Source organism: Ictidomys tridecemlineatus, chromosome 7 (genome assembly GCF_052094955.1).
Source record: "Ictidomys tridecemlineatus isolate mIctTri1 chromosome 7, mIctTri1.hap1, whole genome shotgun sequence".
Lineage (NCBI taxonomy): Eukaryota > Metazoa > Chordata > Mammalia > Rodentia > Sciuridae > Ictidomys > Ictidomys tridecemlineatus.
The window spans coordinates 171,472,194-171,490,201 of NC_135483.1; the positions used below are offsets into that span (position 1 = coordinate 171,472,194).

Below are 18,008 nucleotides of genomic sequence, written 5' to 3' on the forward strand. Positions count from 1 at the left end.
GTGGTAGGAGAAGTTAAAGAGAAAGTAGGACCATATTATCAAATGCTTTCTAGTGACAGTTTGGAGCTTGAAATTTGTCCTGACAAGACATTTTTAAGCTGAGATGAGGCAAGATGAGGCTGCATGAACCAAGGCCACGGTGGAGCCACGCCCCCACTGAAGGAAGCCTGGTGAAGAAGTGTCCAAGTGGTCTAGAGGAAGCTGGTGGGGGAAGAGCACAGCAGTGGGCGGCGAGGAACTGGGGCCTTAAAAGCTCTGGGGGTGGGGAACTTGATGAGGGCACCCTGATGGCACAGCACGTGACCAGGCCACCCTCCATGGATATCTCTTATGCCTCCCTCTTTGCGGGTTCTGGAGTCTTTGGGCTTCCGTTATCTCACCCACAGCAAAAGGCTGAGGGTGGAGGTAAAGCAGGAGTGGCTCATGGACCTGCCACGTGCCCCTGGCCTAGAACTCTTTTGGGAATTCCCTTATTCTGTTTCTACAGAGGCAGCTGATTTCTCTGACCCAAATCTAGAGGGAGCCCAATAAATCCCCCACTTCACCCTACCTAGCAATACGGTATTTTTCTATTTTTTGGGGGGGGTATTAGGAATTGAACGGAGGGGCACTCGACCACTGAACCACATCCCCAGCCCTATTCTGTATTTTACTTAGAGACAGGGTCTCACTGAGTTGCTTAGCGCCTCACTTTTGCTGAGGCTGGCTTTGAACTGGTGATCCTCCTGCCTCAGTCTCCCGAGCTGCTGGGATTACAGGCATGCGCTAGTGCACGGGGCCCACAATACAGCATTTGGAGGCAGCAAAATCATCCTTGGTTTCATGACAACCCCCTTCAGATTTGCATTTCCTGACTTGGGGACTTGTGATGTTCCATGAGCCATTATCAGAGGGCTGAATGAGGATGTGCCTTTCTGGGGGGCATTGATGGCTGTGGAGCCAGTAAGTGACAAGACAGTCACCAAGAGCCCAGGACAATTCTATATATAGCAGGAAAGAATAGAAAAGAACCAAACTGTGCGGTACCTCCAGTAGCAGCCAGTGGTGCTCAGTGCCAGGGCCCCTCCCGTTGACAGAAGTCTCCGATCCTCACCTCAACACCTCAAGATGAGTGCAATGCCTCGCCTTTTACACACAAGTAAGCTGAGGCTCACCTGTCAAGAGGGACCTTCCACTGTCACCTGTCGGTGGGATGTGTGTTAGAACTTGTCTTTACATCCAGGGTGGTCCCCTCCCTGACTTTCCCTCCCAGTAAATTCTGATGCTCTTGTATCTAATGATGGGGGAGATTTTTTTTTAACCCTTCCATGAGCAGATATTTCCAAATAGCTTATTCATAAAAAAGGGGGGTGGGGTGGGGGAAGCATCAGTTCTGCGGAAAGAGAGGCATATTTGAAGGGAAATGAAAACACAAGTCACAGAGTGAGGTAGGTACAAGTCATGACTTGGCCACATGGAGCTAGGTTGCTCCAAACATTTAGCTATTTTCTTATGGTATATCAGACTCCAGGCCACTAATTACTGTTTTTTTTTTTTTTTTTAAAAAAACAGCAACACATGAACATCCTTGTTTGGTAAGGGAGACTTGTTGAGGTAACTCTGAACTTTCTAGAAATTAGGAGATGTGATGGGGGCAGGTGGGAGGAAAATAGTGAGGATGAACTTGGGTGTCCCCTGAATGAGCCCATCTTTGGGGTGGCCACTTTGCCCTTCTGAACATCCCTTGCTCTGTGCTCTAACAAGCAGGAGCATGTCCGGTTGCTTTAGGGATAGGTGAGGAGGAAGGGGGACGAAGAAGACCAGGAGGTGATGTCACCAACACACAGGTACAGGGGACAGTTGCACTCAGATGCAGAGGCTGCCTCCTCAGGTTGATCGCTCTTTAAGCTGGGATATTAATTTTACAAGTAGGAAAGACTCTCCTAGATATAGAAATTTTGCTGACAGGGAAAAAAAAAAAAAAAGCAAACAGACCCACAGCCCGTGGGCTCTGGATGAAAGACCTGGGCCTCTGGGAGCATCTTCCGGGCTGCAAAAAGGGCTAGGCTGCTCGAAAGGTACTTGAGACCAATAAAACAGTGACTCCAAAACGCACCCATATGTCACATTCTTATAGGAAAATACCGTCTATAATTAGTTACAAGCTTTAGAGAATAAAATCCAATTTACCTGTCAAAGAGAAAGGCTGAATTGCCCCCACCCCAGACGGCCGGGAGAATGTGGCTCGCAGGTCCCTTACTTTCTCCCCAGCCCCTACCTTTCTCCTCCCATCCTCTTTATTGGAGAAGACTGAAAAAAAAAAAAAGTATAAAAGTTGGAAAGATCTTCTAAAGACACACAGTGTTCCAAGCACAATCAGGCCACTAATTACTGTTAAGCTTGAGTCCTTTTTGTGCTCTGAGGGGGAGACTTCAGTGTGTAGCGACCACTTGGGTCTTTTCATGAGTCGGAGCTAACCCCTGAATAGCAGATTTTTTCTTTCCCCCTTTCAACGTTTGGTTGCCACAGCCTTTCTTCTCCTTCATCTTTGTCTTCACTTTCTCCTTTTTTTTCTTTCTTTTTTCTTTTCTCTCTCTGTGTGTATATGTGTCCCCCCCCCCACCACTAATTTTTTTTCTGGGTGCTTTTTACTTCTCTTCTGGTGTTGTGTTTTAAGTCTCTAAATGAAACTTGACTGCCCCCATGGCCGGTTGGAGAAGCACAAAGGCCTCCCATTCCACTGGCTACAGTAACGCCATTGTGTGTCCTAACAATGCACTAATTGGCGGTGACAATTGTGGAGTTGGGGAGGAAGAAGGGGGCCCGCTCTTTTCCAATCAGGGAGCCATGGAAATAAAAGGAGAGGAGGAGGAGGAGGAGGTGGTGGAGGACAGGAGGCCCAGGTTCCTGGTGGAGGGGGGTGTGGAGGCACAGAGGGGGCCCAGCACTCTGGTTTGTGCTGGGCTTTCTAAATTAATAATAATAAAAAAAAAATCCAAGGAGAAAAGAATTATTTTTGGAAAAATATAGACTGTGCTGCAGTTGGTTCAGGTCCTGGTGGTGGTGGGATGGGAAGGAGGTGAAGGTGAGCTGTGGGTGATGGCCCTTCTTGGGGAAGGGAAACAGGTAGAGCCCATTTCCCTGACCAGGACTCCAAGACTCCTGGGTTTCTGCCACCAAATGGAACGGGATGGAAGAGGCTGGTGAGAAAAGGCTCAGAGAAAAACTCTCCACAGAACAGGGAAACTGAAAGCCGAGTGTTTGAGACTGGTCTGTGGTGGTGTCTCTATTTCAACCACATTTCTGGGCTGTGAGAGCCAGAAAGAGGAGAGGTTTAGCTATTTTCTTATGGTATATCAGACTCCAGGGACGTCCAGGACATGATATGGAAGGCTATGCTGACCTCTATCCTGTACAATGTGTGTGTGTGTGTGGGGGGGGTTACTCGGGATTGAACCCATGGCCTTATGCATGCTAGGAAAGCACTCTATTGCCGACCTACATCCCTACCCCTTCGCTGACCTATAAAGTGATCCTAAAGAGGAGTCAGGCACGATGGCAGATGAGAACAAAATCAAAGCCAAATGATGCTTCCAGGGCTCTCGGGCCTGCTGGAGAATGCCCCAGAAATCCACGAAGGTCACCTGGAGCCCAGTGCCACCTTGTTCCAGCCCACGCCCTTCCTTTATACACAATGACTCACCGTCCTAGACCAACCCCAACCGTGCCTTCCTGGGAAGCTTTCTCTGCTCAGGAAGACTAGACACACACCCTCTTTCATAGTCTCCCTGCACCCTGAAATAATAGACCCTGACCTCGATTCCTCCATTCCTGTGCACCGAGCCACTGCTAAGTGTCTTGTATTTTATTTTACTTAAATCTCATGACAACCCCATAATGTGACTACTTCTATTACCCTCACAGAAAAGACATATAAGGAAATGGGGCTTCTTAGTCACAGAGGTCACGTAACTTGACCAAATTCACCCAGCATGAAAGCCAGGAATCTAAGGGCTGGACTGAGAGTTTGTCCTTCCCACCTTCATGAGAGCTGATCTCCCAGCAGCAGTTTACTCTGTACTTCTGGAGGGCAGGCTGTGTCTTTGTGTCTTTGAATCCCCAGAATCTCACAGAGGGTTGGCATATAGGAGGCTCCATAAAGATCTGCTCCCTAAATGAGGGCAGAGAGGTCCACATTATTGGTAAAGCTCCCCTAGCACACAGTAGGTCTCAGATTCAGTATGCACACAATCCCGTGTGTGTGTGTGTGTGTGTGTGTGTGTGTGTGTGTGTGTGTAAGATGATGAAAACACAGATCCCTGGGCCCCACACTGAGTGTCTTGGATAGTAGCTCTAGGTGAGGCCTGAGAACATGTATTTCCAACACATTCCTACTAACACTCATACTGCTGTTTCGTGGACCAAAGTTTGAGAATGGTCACTTTGGCTGTGGTCCTGTGTTCACATCATAGCAGGGAACTCCATCTCTTCCATTATCTATGTCTTTTTGTGGCCTGAGATCAACAAAATTTTTCAATTAAAGTTGAAAAATTTGGACCATAATGAAAAATGTTCGTGGGCTCCTCCTGCCTACTTTAGATAACAGTCTTAATCAAATAGTTATTTATGTTGATGGAAAAAACGATTGATTGAGTACCTAAACATGGTGCAAACAGTTTATAGAAAATATCTGGACAGCTTATTTTATTTGGGAAGATCTACTAGACAAATCCTCTCTCATAGAATTTTGAGCCTTTTAATTTTATTTCACAAATACTTAATACTCACCCAGGACAAGAACTGAATAAGGGTGTTTGAATCCAATCATCCTTGGGTCAGGGTGACACTGGAGACAGGTCAGGAATGGAGCAATGCTCTTGCTCAGGAGGACAAGGTTGTTGGTTTAGAATGCCTTGGTTCTCAACACGGTGCTAGGGACTAGACAAGAACTCTTGCTTGCTGGTTTCTTTGTCCATTCAACTCTGTAGGATCTCACCTTATTTCTTGAGCAGGTTGTTTCAATGAGTCAGTTACTTAACACTCTCTTTAACACCTTCTTTAGAAGCTGCCTTCCTATATGCACGCCCAGCTTCCCACAAAATTTAAATTCCTGCTGCCAAGATTCATGTGAGGTCTTACCCTGAAGGAAGGGACTTGGATGGACAGGCAGGACTACCTGAATGAGAAGAGAAGGGATAGTGCCCTCAGAGGAAGAGTGGGGGTGCCTTATCTTTCTTAAGGGGGAAGAGATGCTATGGAATAAGATGCTTGCATATTAGCAAGGTTTCAGGAGGAGTTATTTGAATTCTTATTTCTATTTTTCAAAAAAGACCAGCTATTCAAACAAAACAAGAAAAGATGTTCTGAAACAATTAGATACATTTTATTTGGAATTGAGATGATACCAAGGAATGTCCGTGGATTTGGCTAGGTTTGGAATGGCCACTTAGCTTTTATTTTGAGACTCTGTCTCAAATAAAAAGGGCTGGGGACGTGGCTCAGGGTTAGAGTACTTGCCTAGCATGCGTGAGGCCTTGGGTTTGATTTTCCTTGATCTTGGCATGGGCTTGAATGTGCTAGAGCAGGAGCTACTTCTGACACCTTGGTAGTGTCTCCCCTAGGCACGGTGACTGCCACCAGCTACTTTCTAGGCTGCCTCACTCCTGGGCAGCAGTAAGAAAGCCATCTTGGGTGTGTGTGTGTGGGGGGGAGTTGATAACAGTTTAGAATTCAAATTCACTCCCTGCCTGTGCAGTTCGAATTTATTTCTTCTGCAAAAGACTTGAATCTCAGAGCAAAATACCTCTAGCTGGGCTTGGGTGTGTGTAGGGTGATCCTAATGGACAAAAACTCCGTTTTATTTTCATAACAGCATGCACCTTGTGATATCCTGAGCCTGACATTATTAAGAGTGTTACCACAATGCAGCACGGAATCCAAGGCAATTTGGATGTCCTTGGGCCTAGAATTAATATGTGCTTTGTATAGTCTTGTAATTTGGGAGGCAATTTTCCATAACACAGTGAGAGATGTTTCTTTATACATTTGAGATAATTTAGCTCAATGTTCATTTGGAAAAATTACAGTGCTAATAGCAGCTCTTCAGCCTCAGAACAACAGATCATATTGGGAGAGTCTGGACAAAAGCTGGAGGAATTTTCCCCAGACCAACAGCTGCCTGAGGTTGCATGGCAGAATCTGAAATATTGTATGAACTCATGAACTCTAGCTGATTTGCTTAAAACCAGTAGCTCTTAATGGAGGAATATGAAATAAAAGTGGTGGAGTAATGAATTTCCCTATTGTCCAGGTAAATTGGATGTCAGTACACATAAATCAGAATTTCTATATGCTCAGCCATGGGAACCATTTGTTCTTCTGGCTAGACTTTTCTGCCCAAACTATAAGGGAATAGATGCAAATGAGGGAAGAACGAACTATATTTTTCTGTTGGCTGTGTTTTGCCTGCGCTTCCTCGGTATTGTGTACCAGAGACCTTTGTTATCCTGGGAGAAGAATCCTCTACCCTAATCAGATTCTAATGCAATTTTTTTTTTTTTAAATCCAAAGTATTCCCGCCCCTCCCTCCGCCACCCAATCAGGAATGTGGTTTCTAATGATGCTGCTTTGGAAGAAGTCCTAGGGAAGGCCCTGGTAGACTTAAGTTCATGCCTAGTTGCATTCTGGCCCCTTCACACTTATTTCCTGCAGTGATTTAGTAGCAAGCTATTGCTGCTGTGGGTGTTCCTGAGTATTAAGCATCGGGGACATGGAGCAGTTGACACCTTTGGTAAGAGACTCTGGACTCTTTGTTGAAGTGCTCCGTCAGGGAGCAATACTTGCCTTTAGTTAAGATACTGACTTCATAAAGAAGGACAAGAACTTCTAAGTTTCCATTCATCTGTTATCTGGCAGTTGAAATTGAAAATCATCATCAGTTCAACAGGTACCTGGATTTGGAAGGATTCTGGTTTGTTTTATAGCCTAGTTCTTCTATAGAACCAAGGGGAATTGGAACTCGGGCAAGATTTCCTGAATTTCCTGAGCCTCTCTAGGCAAAAGGCATCTGGTAGTTTTTCATTTTAAACATTTCCATTCAGAGTGATGAGGTGTGTGTACATTGGGATGGGCCCAGGCCTGAAGCATACTCTCACATGTATGCATCTGAAGAATGATCCCAGCCTTGCCAGCAGGAATAAAAAAAAATGAAAGGGACACTACGAGGCTCTTTTGTGGGCCAGCTTAGTCACCTGCAGTCATGACACTTCTATTCACCAGGCTTTCTAGAGGTTGGTATATACTGAATTAATAGAAGCTATCTGCACCCTGACAGACAATGAAAGGGGTATAAAGGTAAGATTTTATGAAAACGTTTATAGTCTTTGAGCAGCAAGTTCCAAAGCACTATTCGTTTCTGTCGGGAAAAGGGGAAGGCAACTAAAGCTCTAGAGTCCTTCCATAATCGCTGTCCCACTGCTGACTGCCATATGCCAAGCCAATGTTTATTTCAAGTCTACTACATTTAGGATTGTGGTTCTTGACTTTCAGAATACATCAGAATCACCCAGGGAGTCCTTCCGTTCTTCCTTTCCTTTCTTTTTGTGGTGTTGGGTTCAAACCCAAGGACTCGTGCGTGCTGGGCAAGTGCTCTGCCACTGAGCTCCATCCCAGCCCACACCTGGCACTTTATAAAAAATACAATACTCAGGCCCCATTCAGAGATCCTGATTCAACTGTCTGTGAGGACACCTGACATTTTGCTCTTATTTTTGTATTTCTAATGTGGGAACCACTGCCTTAAGCCATCCTCTTGAGCTATCATCAAGAACAGAACAGGAAAACAAGGGAGATTCAAATCACTGTCTCCTGAGGGTGGGGGGAGATGAACTTTGACAGCATCTTTGCATATCCTCCTCTTTGATGCCCAAACTATCTGGAGTTGCTCGGCCACACTAGTGTACTCCAACTGGGGGAAGCTCACCTGTCCTGAGAAGTAGTGGAATCTGGGCTCGGACTACAACGTGTATCTACTTTGGGGCAGTGAAACATTAACTTGTCTCTTTTTTATCATAGACTGTGGCAGGTTTTGTGTGAGGATGAAGTCCAGTTATTCCTTGGACCGAGTGGGCGTGAGACTTGATTGGTTTCCTGAGGGTGGGGTAGGAGAGGCTGGGCGTGACCCAGTTTGGGTGTGTCTCAGGGAGTAGGGCTCAGGGTTCACCTTTGGTAAATGTTTACCAGAGGTGCCTGTTCTGGTCTCTTTTCAATGTCCTTCTTTGGGAAAGTGAGTTTAAATGGTGCTTTTGAAAAGTTCCAGGTGGACGGTTGTTGTGCCCCACCGCCTTTTTGGTGGAGGGGTAAGGGCCAGCCCAGGCAGGAGGTAGCTGCACTCATTTTCAATCACTCCCAACTCCCAGAGGGCTGCTATCTGGAGCATAAACACCGACTCTTTATTTTTTACACTTTGCTATTTCACTCCAAAAACATGGAACCAGTTCCTTTGCCTGGCACATATCCATTTAATTTGGAGAGTGTGGAAGAGGAAAGATGAAACCAGAGCAGGAAGCCTTGGGGAGGAGCTGGTTAGGGCATTCAATGCATGAGCTGGGGCAGCTTGTCTCACAACTAAAAGCAATCAGGCTTCGATTCAGCAAATAAGGCTAACACGACATGTGTCTTTTTACAAGTGACAATCCATTTTTTATAAACATGGGAAGGATTAATGAGAATACTGTAGATTGATGAATTTAGGAAACAAAAAAACAAAGACCATCTGTAAGGCTACTGTTAAGAGAGATTTTAAAGTCCTGGTAGCTCACTTCCAATAAACCTCAAATCTTGACTTTGAACTAATATCCAGGGCTGGTCTTGGGCTTTCAACACCTCTCAAAAACAGTATTTCAGTGAAGTTGTTATGAGAAGAGAAAATACTTTCTAAATTGTTTATTGAGCAAGATAATTCTATACATTAAGAACGGGTGCACTTAAATTATGTGACAGATGACTGTAAAAGCAATAGGTTCTTGTCAACAACACAACTTCAGTTTTATATTATTACAGTTACTGATATTTTTTTAAATTATGTAAACAAAAATATGGATAAGTTATGCCAAAACAAAAGGCAACATAATCCAGAAAAAAACCCACATATGTACGTTAACACATTAGCTATGACAAATAGCTTAACAGAGAGCGATCCAATAGCCCAAAGCCAAAATTTTAGTCAATTCTGTACTGCATGAGCAGAAATGAGGAAAACCCATGGATCTGATGCAGGAGCCTGAGAACAGGTTGTGCGAAACTCTTCTGTAGCACCACATCACACTCTGCATTTGCAACCTAGGCATTGCCTCTCCTTTTCCCATTTGCTAGGAATAGGTTTTTTTTCCTTACTTCTTCGCTGGTGGCTAGCAGTTATTCACAGTCGAAGTCCAATAGGTGACCAAAGCCAGAACATAGGCCTCTAGTAGCACAAGCCCAATCTGATAGCTCAGTGGACTGCCCATGCCACACCGAGACGTTACCATCAAAATTTACCCACGAGGCTTCCACTTCCCATGTGGAAAATAGGTGGCAAAATAAAAAGAAAATCTTCATACAGTAAAGGAAAAGAAACTCCTTGTGTTTGTGTAATTTTTGAACCTGAAAAAGATTAAGTTCATTGACTTTACTGATTCAATTCTGGATAGCTGGTTTTACTTCTCTCTCCATTGGCCTTGGTGACAAGATGACATCCCCTGAGTTTGGTTAATGAAAGCAAGCAAGCAAGCAATCAAAAAGAGTGACTAAGAAACAGTACAAAACAAAGTTAAAACCTTGATTGGTTGTGTCTCTTAGTAAAAGCGCCAATGACACTAAGAAGCCAATGCTTGTACCACTGTAACCATGTTTGCCATGTGAATCCCTTTATGCATGAGGTTAAGGCACCAGGTTAAGCAAAGGTGGAAGGTCTTTCGTGCATCTCGGGGTATGTGGGCTGCAGGTGCACTTATGTGAGGAGCAGCCAGCCAGGAAGAGGTGAAGGGATCCATATTTAGTTGAAGGGTCCTGCAGGCTTCAAGTGGGTCAGGTAGATAGACTAGAAGCACTAGAAAGTACTATAAGGCACTCCTACAGGGAAGAGAAACAAGTGGAAAGGCCAACATGGAGAAGGGGCCATTAGCCATGAACCCTGAATCTGGGCTGGGATTCAAGACTAGGGACAAGGAAGAGCAAGTGAAAGAGAGAGGGGCTGGTTTGTGGTTCATGGCCAGTCAGAAGCAATCCTCACTGTGTGAGAGTTGCTGGAGGTGCCTGAATTTTCTACCCTGGGCAACAACTGGCTTCATTCAAGTGCTTTCCAACAAGATGAGCAGCCCATGGGAGAAACCAAAGCAAAGCAGCAGTTATCTCATTGAACGGCCTTTCAGCACAGCAGAGGACTCATGTGAGCACAGGGCCATGTAACGTGGCCACTTGGAACCCATTGTAAGTAAAACCCCTGACAACTGTGGCTATGCTTAGGAGGATATTCCACACTTAGATTTGTTTTGCTTTTACCTAGAGTTTAACAAATGGGTTGGATTTGACTTCAGTCATGGACCTATAAAAACGTACGAGAGAAAAAACCCTCAGTCAGAGTTTTTGAACCCAATGAAATGAAAAGTCTGTTGATAAAAAGGCTGCTGGGTGTCAAGCCTTAACTGTCAAAACACTGTCCCACACGATAGAAATCAACATCTGTCTGTCTGGATTAACTGAGCAGGACTTATTCACCCATCCCAGGACTCGACCTAGAGCAGCTGGCTGCACTAACTTGGGTCAGAAGAGTGGCACAAGGAGCAGGACATCTGAAGTCCCTGATGCCCATCACTGACAAGTACGGCACCCAGAAAGGGAAAGCAGAGGGATTTGCCAATGACTCCCTTCATGCCACAGAGAGCAGTGTTGTTTCTTTCAGTCGTGTCCCAAATTTTCTACTTTTTCACATTATTTCAAAGTATGAAACAAAGTAGGTAGCTCAAGAAACAAAAAGTGCAATAAAAAATTGTACTCAATCTACTGTGAGAAGTAATAAAATAAAATAACATCTGTATTGAAGCCAGGCAGTATTGGAATAGAGAATTGAAGATTTATTTCATAGTCTAGTTATTTCAAAAACAAAGTGCAGCAGATAATGGAGAAGAATAATTCTGCACACACAAATGAGCAGCAGCAGTGGCTTTACCCTGACTCCAGAGCGGAATGGACCTCAGATAATGCCTGTCTCTGTAATAAGTGTTCAGTGTGAGTGGCATCATGCCAGCCTCGCCCTGACAATTAATTTATATGTGGCCTTTTTTGGCCAATGGATACAGAACAAAGCCCCAGGTTTGGAAGCCAAGCCTCTTGGAGGAGGTACGGAACGAAACTATCTGGTGTTAACAGCTGGGGTGAGCACTCAACATGCAGAGATGAGCATGGAGTCCAGACCTGGCCAGCACAGGCTGTGTTCAGTAACCAGAGTGATAGAGACACCTTGGTTCCCACTGCAGCTGAGGGGGAATCATGGCACAGTTCCTTTTCAGGAGCCTGAAGGGTACCACTGAGTCGGGCACCACAAATCCCAAGCACCAGCCATATTCTCTTTTGGTGTTGGGCCTAGTTGAAAAGAACTAAGAAGTGATTACCCGCAGCTCCTAACAAGATGACCCTTACCACTATGTCAGGAAAGTGACTGTGAGTCCTCTGAAAAGACAGTGAAGCAGAAGGGGATGTGGATTTCCATGGTTTTCACGTAGAGACATTTCAACTTTGGGAAGGGATGGCCCTGGACAGCACACTCACCCTAGTCTACCACTTCCTAAGTGCTCTGAGGTTGTCCTGCAGTGGTGCAAACTGAAGTCTATTTTAGGAATTGGCTTCTTTACTGGGGGATTGGATGCCAACATTTCACCAGGGTTGGACGGTCTCACACATGAGTTTCTGGCACTGGTAGGAGGGATTTCCTCAAGTTATACACCAGGGAATGGGCCTTTCAGTGAAAAGCAGTTCCCTGAACTTGGCCGCCAGCTCCAGAAGATTAATTGGCCATTTTCTCCTATGCTTTACGTGCAGTATATTTACCATGGGATGAAAAATGGAACACGAGGAAAATCAGGTATCAGTTTGGTCTTAAGAAGTTGGAAATCCACAGACTTGCCTTTTTTTTTTTTTTTTTTTGACAGTTTCTAAGCAGTGGAACAATTACCTAACATTGCAACAAGGAATTTGCTAGGGCTGAAAACAGTAAGGGCGTTCATACACTCTACGGCATTTGGGACTGAAAACAGCAATTTTGAATTTTCATGGCAGACCTGCTCCTAAGCTGGCTCCACTCTGTCCTATTAGATTTTGGTGGTGGTGGCAGAGTGTTGTTGTAGGCCTGTGGCTGGCACGAACAAGGCTGTCAGGGTTGTACAAAAAGGAGAGAAAACAGAAGCCGTGGGGACACAGTTCCAGTTCTGGGTAGCTGATGGTGATAGCACATTAATTTTTTCCCTTTTGAAAATAAGCAGAATATGACGGGGGTGGAAAATTCTTAGTTGTTCCCAGGGACTGCTCATATTTAGCAGAGCCCTCTAAACGGGTACTGGTAAAAAAACAAAGGTGTTTAGAGCAGGAATTCAGAATGTCACCCTTAACTCTTGTCAGGGTTGACCCTGGGTGTCTGGGACAGGAAATTCTGTACATAGAGTGAAGATGTTGGGGAGGGGGCATCATACTTCCCGTCTCCAGTCTCAGTGGGCTGGGAAGGCCTCGCTGACAGTTGGAATCACAGATACATTAATTACAGCGAAGGCAAAAGTAAGCTACAGCGACAGGGAGCTGGGGGCGGAGGGAGAAGGCACTTTGCCATGGGAGCACATCTGTTTTATAATAAGCAGGTCTATAATTCTCTTGTGAAAGATCATGTTCTGCTATCTTCTCTGAGGCTGGAAAATATAAATACTGTATTTCACAAAGGGGAGGAGGAAAGGAGATGATCAAATTTGCTTGCCTGGTTGCCAAGTGTCTGAGACTTTCCACCCTTTTTCTTTTGTGTGCAACATTCTCTGTAACTACAGTGTGTATGTGTTGGGGGGGAGTCAACCTACTTTTCTAAGAGTAAAAGGCACCATGAGGTGTCTCGTGAATAGGGCCCTGGCCTTTTAACAAGTTTCATGCCTTGGTTACAGCTACTGTATAAGCAGAACATAAATGCATGCCTGGTGCCGAACTATTAAGTTGAAATGTGTGGTCTGGGGCTGAAAGAACAGGCATAGGTTGGGAGGCGAAATGCTTATAGCTAACTGCAAAAAAGTCAGTCAGAAATGCCTCTAAATGGACGGAAGTATCATGAGCTGGTCTCTGGATGGAGCAAGGTGTGGGGCTGGATGTACCATGGACCTTAGGAACCACTGACTCCCCAGATTGCAATGGTGAAATAACCAAACCAGAAAGGCATGGGTGACATCTGCCAGGGCGAAAGATACAGGATCTTCTCATAAGGAAGACTGAGAACTGTTCCATTAGAAGCATATTTTCTTGTTCAAGAAAGGGTCAAGATAGAAGGAATGGGAGCCATTCAGTTTCCAGTGCTGTTCTACCTGCTGTGGGTCACAGAGACTGCTATGCTGGCTCTTACCAGGGCTCTGCAGTGCGAGGCCACTATCCTGCCAAACAGCTAAGCGATTTGTTATGTTTCTTATTTCTATATGTTATTTATACTAGCACTTTTTGCTTTACTTTAAGGTGGCAATTATATATGTGTCTATCTACTTATTTAAACAATATTAGATTTAATTCATTAATTCTATTTATAAGTTTGAAATTTTCTTAATAGCTTAAAGTAGATGCTTTTCAAAATGATACTCGGATTTCTTAAATAATTAAAAAAATGTAGAAATCAAGAGTGGTTAAATCGACAAAGATCAAAATGAAAGTGCAGTGAACATTGAGAAATAAAGCATTTCAAAGGCCTGGGTAGAAACTGCCCACACAGGCAGGACTCTGTGAAAGGAAATCGAAGCTCGTCTCCTCCCAGACACGGACCGTGTACTCCACCTACGAGTCTAGGCTCCGATGTCTTTAATGATGATCCTAGGACATTTTCTCCAGCCAGCACCATGAAAAAAATCATAACAATCACCCACAATGCCCTTGGAAAACTGTTTTAAGAGAGTCACATTTACAACCTGGCAAAAATGGTGGAGAGTCACAACATTAGGCAGGCATTGGGACTTGTAGTGACAAACAGACCAACATACAGTTATTGGTCACAGAGTTCTCCTCTTTTCTCAGGAAAAAAACTTTCTGAGATTAACTTCAAAACCAGAACCAGCTTTCCTCCTGAGTTAGAGCTTCACTCTCTGTCAGAGGAAGCACACTCTCCCAGCTTCCCACCGTGCGGCTCTGCGGATGATCCCCACCTCTGTCCAGGACACTGGTCCTGGAAGAATCCAGGAGCGTTCCTGTGTTTTGGAGATTTCCTAATGAAACAGAGCACGATGATGCCTGCCTCAATTCCCTTGGCTTCAGAGAAGGCTAAAAATAAATAACTCAGAAAAATACCCGAAGTTCTGTTGCTCTGCAGGAAATGCTTCTTCCCATGTCTTGTGTAACAAAATGGTCCTCAGAGCCAAAAAAGAAAAAGAAGAAAGAAATAAGAAGAACTTAAAAAAAAAAAAAAAAAAGGTCAGAACTACACAGCCTTGTGTGTAAACCAGGTTTTGTTGGGAGCAAGCAGCTGAGATTCATGGCCAAGTGTAACTCAGCCATCGGCAGGTTTTCAGCCACAGCAGCTCTGTGGACCTGTTAGACAATGATTTACACAAGACCTACGCACAGGACATACAGTGTGTATATAAATAAATAAACATATATATCTACATCTAGCTGAAGAGGGTGCTCTTCCTCACAGGGGTGTAGGTGTCCCCTCGGAAGCCTCTGGCCAGGTCATTACAGGGTGAGTGGCCTGGACGGCAGGTCAGGTGTTCTGGTAGGACAGCTCGAACATGGTGCACGCCTCCTCCAGGCTCTCATCCACGTTCAGCCTCTGCCAGAAGGACTTCTGCTTCTTTTGCAGCTCTCTGCGGACGCACCTCGGGCAGGGGACAGACTTTTCTTTGCATTCAGAATGGAAGACGGCTCCACAGCTTTCACACCTGTGAAAGCCAACCAGCGAAACGATGTGTGAGAGTGAAGAAGGTGACACGCTGAGGTGTGTGGACTCAGGGAGCAGATGGGGACACATCTACTATCCTGGATATCCCTGCCCACAGGAGGAGAAATGGTGGGGAATCAGCAGGTGTCCAGTGACTATGTTATCACAGCGACAAGGGGCAGCACTGGAAGATCCATGCACCTGTTTTCTCTCCACTGAGGAGGAAGGGTGGGTAGTGACTCTAGGAAAAGTGACAGAAAATGAGAATTGCTTGGATAACCAGAAACACTCGCACCTCACAGCAGGCTGAGCACCACCTCTGTGAGGATACAGCTTTCTACTTCTGTTAGAATGAGCTAAGTGGTCCTCTGTTAACTTGCTGCCTTGATTTGACAGTTTGAGGAGGTAAAGTGACACATTTCCATTCTCTGAATGATGTCCTGGGGTCTATTACTCTTTGTCAATTCTTTTTTTTGAAAAATTAGGAAAAGCTTCCCACTTTCTAAAGCCGACCTTGACAACATAAGAATGAACAAGGAAGCCCCAGAGAGTAGGAATGTGTTCTTTTCCCCAATGCCAGGACAGATATTGTAATTTATGGAGGGGAGACATTCCAGGTGGATGACTAGTTTGTTGTTCAGTCTAGTGGAAGCCTGCACAGGAGTCTGAATAGCTTGTTTTTACTGTGAACTTTTTAATAATGACTGACAAGCTCAACTATAGCTGCTCCAGTGAGTGGCTTGCTGATGTGGATCAGGTTCTCAGCTTTCCACACATGAGTGACAAGCAACTTTCACCTCATCCTAGGAGCCCATGGAATCGCCTGTATTATTCTGTTCAGTTAGCAACAGCCAGTGCGGGGGGGGGGGGGGTCCAGCACTTGCCTGGGTTTAAAGAGGGATTGAGGAACCCTTCCTCCAGGCCCTATCCACCTCAGCCTTTTTGTTTTTTCCCACAGGACCTCTAGTTTCAGTCTTGAGCATCTGCTCAGGATCTTGGAGGTGTTACTTCCTAGTCTGCCACAACTTGTCCCTTGCACCATTCAGGATTCCTATCTAACCTCATGTCCTGGAAAGGAGGCAGTCACTTGGCAGGAGACATTAGGAAGGAGGTCTAACTGAGAGACAGCAGATAGGGGCTTCATAGCACCCTAAGGTCCTCATGCCCAGGCTCGGCTCTCCAAGCAAAGGGAAATGCAGTGGTGGGTAGGAGAGCAGGCAAGGATCTACAAATCACCTCCCACTGTTGGCCACTGATATGGATTGAAGTGTGTCCCACTGTAGTCCATATGTGGAAGCTAATCCCCCAGTGTAACTGCATTTGGAGACATTGTGTTTAGGCAGTATTAGTGCGAGGTTAGGGTCCTGATCCAACAGGCACAGAACCTTAGAAGAGACATCAGAAGGTTTGCTTTCAGTCTTTCTCCCTGTCTCCCCCTGTGCCTAAGAGGAAAGGCCACAGGAAGACAGGGCACCTACAAGCCAGGAAGAGTAGTCTCACTAGAAGCCAATCCTGCCAGCACCAGATCTGAAATTTCCAGCCTCTAGATCTGTGAGAAACACACTTCTGTTGTTTAAGTTGCCCGGTCTGTGGTGTTTGGTATGGTACTCTGAGCAGACTAAACAATGCCCTTGAGCAGGTTACTTCACCTTCCAGGCGCCGGTTTCTTCATTTGCTAAATGGAGGCAATATCAGCATCTGCCTTGTTGGGGTGCTGAGTGCCTAAAATGAGATCATGGGGAAGGTTCCTGGTATAATCCCTGGTGCAGGGCACACTGGAACTCCCCCTTCCACTGCCCCTCAGGCTGCCTGCTGTCTTTCTGTGGGGCGTCACTGCAGACTTCACCTGTGTCATTGCAGGACTATCTTCACCTATGTGACCAAGGACATCTCAATCAACCCCCTCATTTCACAAATTACAAAACAGATTCCAAAAGGGTTAGTCATTGTCTCCTGGGGACACAGTTGAAGACAGTTGTGGCCGGAACCCAAGGCTCCTGGCAGCCCAGCCATGTCTCCCACTGAGCGCCAGGCTGCTTACTGGCCATCTGAGTAAGCGCATGTGCCCTTGTGCAGGGAAACATAGGGCTCCGAGTCAGAAGACCTGTGTTGAACCACAGATCTTTCTTTGTAGCTGAGTGGTAAGTTATTACCACTTTATAACATGCTGCTCATGGTGATCTCCTTCCTACTCACTGGGTTGCTGTGAGGCTAAAATGAGCAAATATGTGGAAGGTCACACAAATGGTGTGTGACGTCATCCTTCACAGGTGACTCCAGTATCCACCTCCTTGACACTGGTAGAATACTGGATATGGCAGGGTCACCTCTAGTTTCTCCCTCTCCCCTGCCTCTTCCCTCCTGTCTGTGGGGATGAAGGTCAGACCCAGAAGGCTTTTCTTGACAAGCCCTTCCTCAAAGGCAGTGGCTTCCCCTGCCCATCACACCTCTGTAATCACCTATCACTAAAGTGACACTAATGGTAGCTTTATCAAATAAATTTCCTCCTTTATGCCCCTTTTGTCCTGCTGGGTAATTTGGGGATTTATACATCCTGGGATGTGGCCCTAGGGCAGTGATTGATGAAGAAAAAGGGTCCCTTCAGTGCCACTCCCTTATCTCTGCTGATACCAGGCCCAAGGGAGTGAAGAGATTGAATGTTATCGGATATTTCTGGTGCAAAAACACCCATAGGGTTATGGAGGGATCGAATGCACCTGCTCTTTCTAGCCAAAGGTCAGTAACTGAAAAAAAGTATGAGATAAAAAATTAATGATTTCAAAATAGAACCAAGTCCAATTTTCTAACAATTTGTAACCCAGCAGGCATCTTTTCAACTCTAGTATGGATAGATTGATTAATGACCTTCCCCAATTCAGACAATCTA

At 45.3% G+C, this 18,008-nt stretch overlaps 1 protein-coding gene across 3 annotated transcripts in view; it reads right to left on the minus strand.

Annotated features, from left to right (window-relative positions):
- Positions 1–18,008, minus strand: part of Plekhm3 (pleckstrin homology domain containing M3) — a 215,109-nt gene that overhangs the window by 27,782 nt on the left and 169,319 nt on the right. The window contains exon 8 of one of the 3 annotated variants that reach the window (XM_005335121.5): positions 8,908–15,122. The exons of 1 other annotated variant lie outside the window; for it this stretch is intronic. In XM_005335121.5, the coding sequence (XP_005335178.1) occupies positions 14,945–15,122 (178 nt within the window). In that variant the 3' untranslated portion in view covers positions 8,908–14,944. Of the gene's footprint in view, positions 1–8,907; positions 15,123–18,008 lie in introns of those variants that run through there. One more of the 3 variants, XM_078017906.1, reaches the window with a different exon arrangement.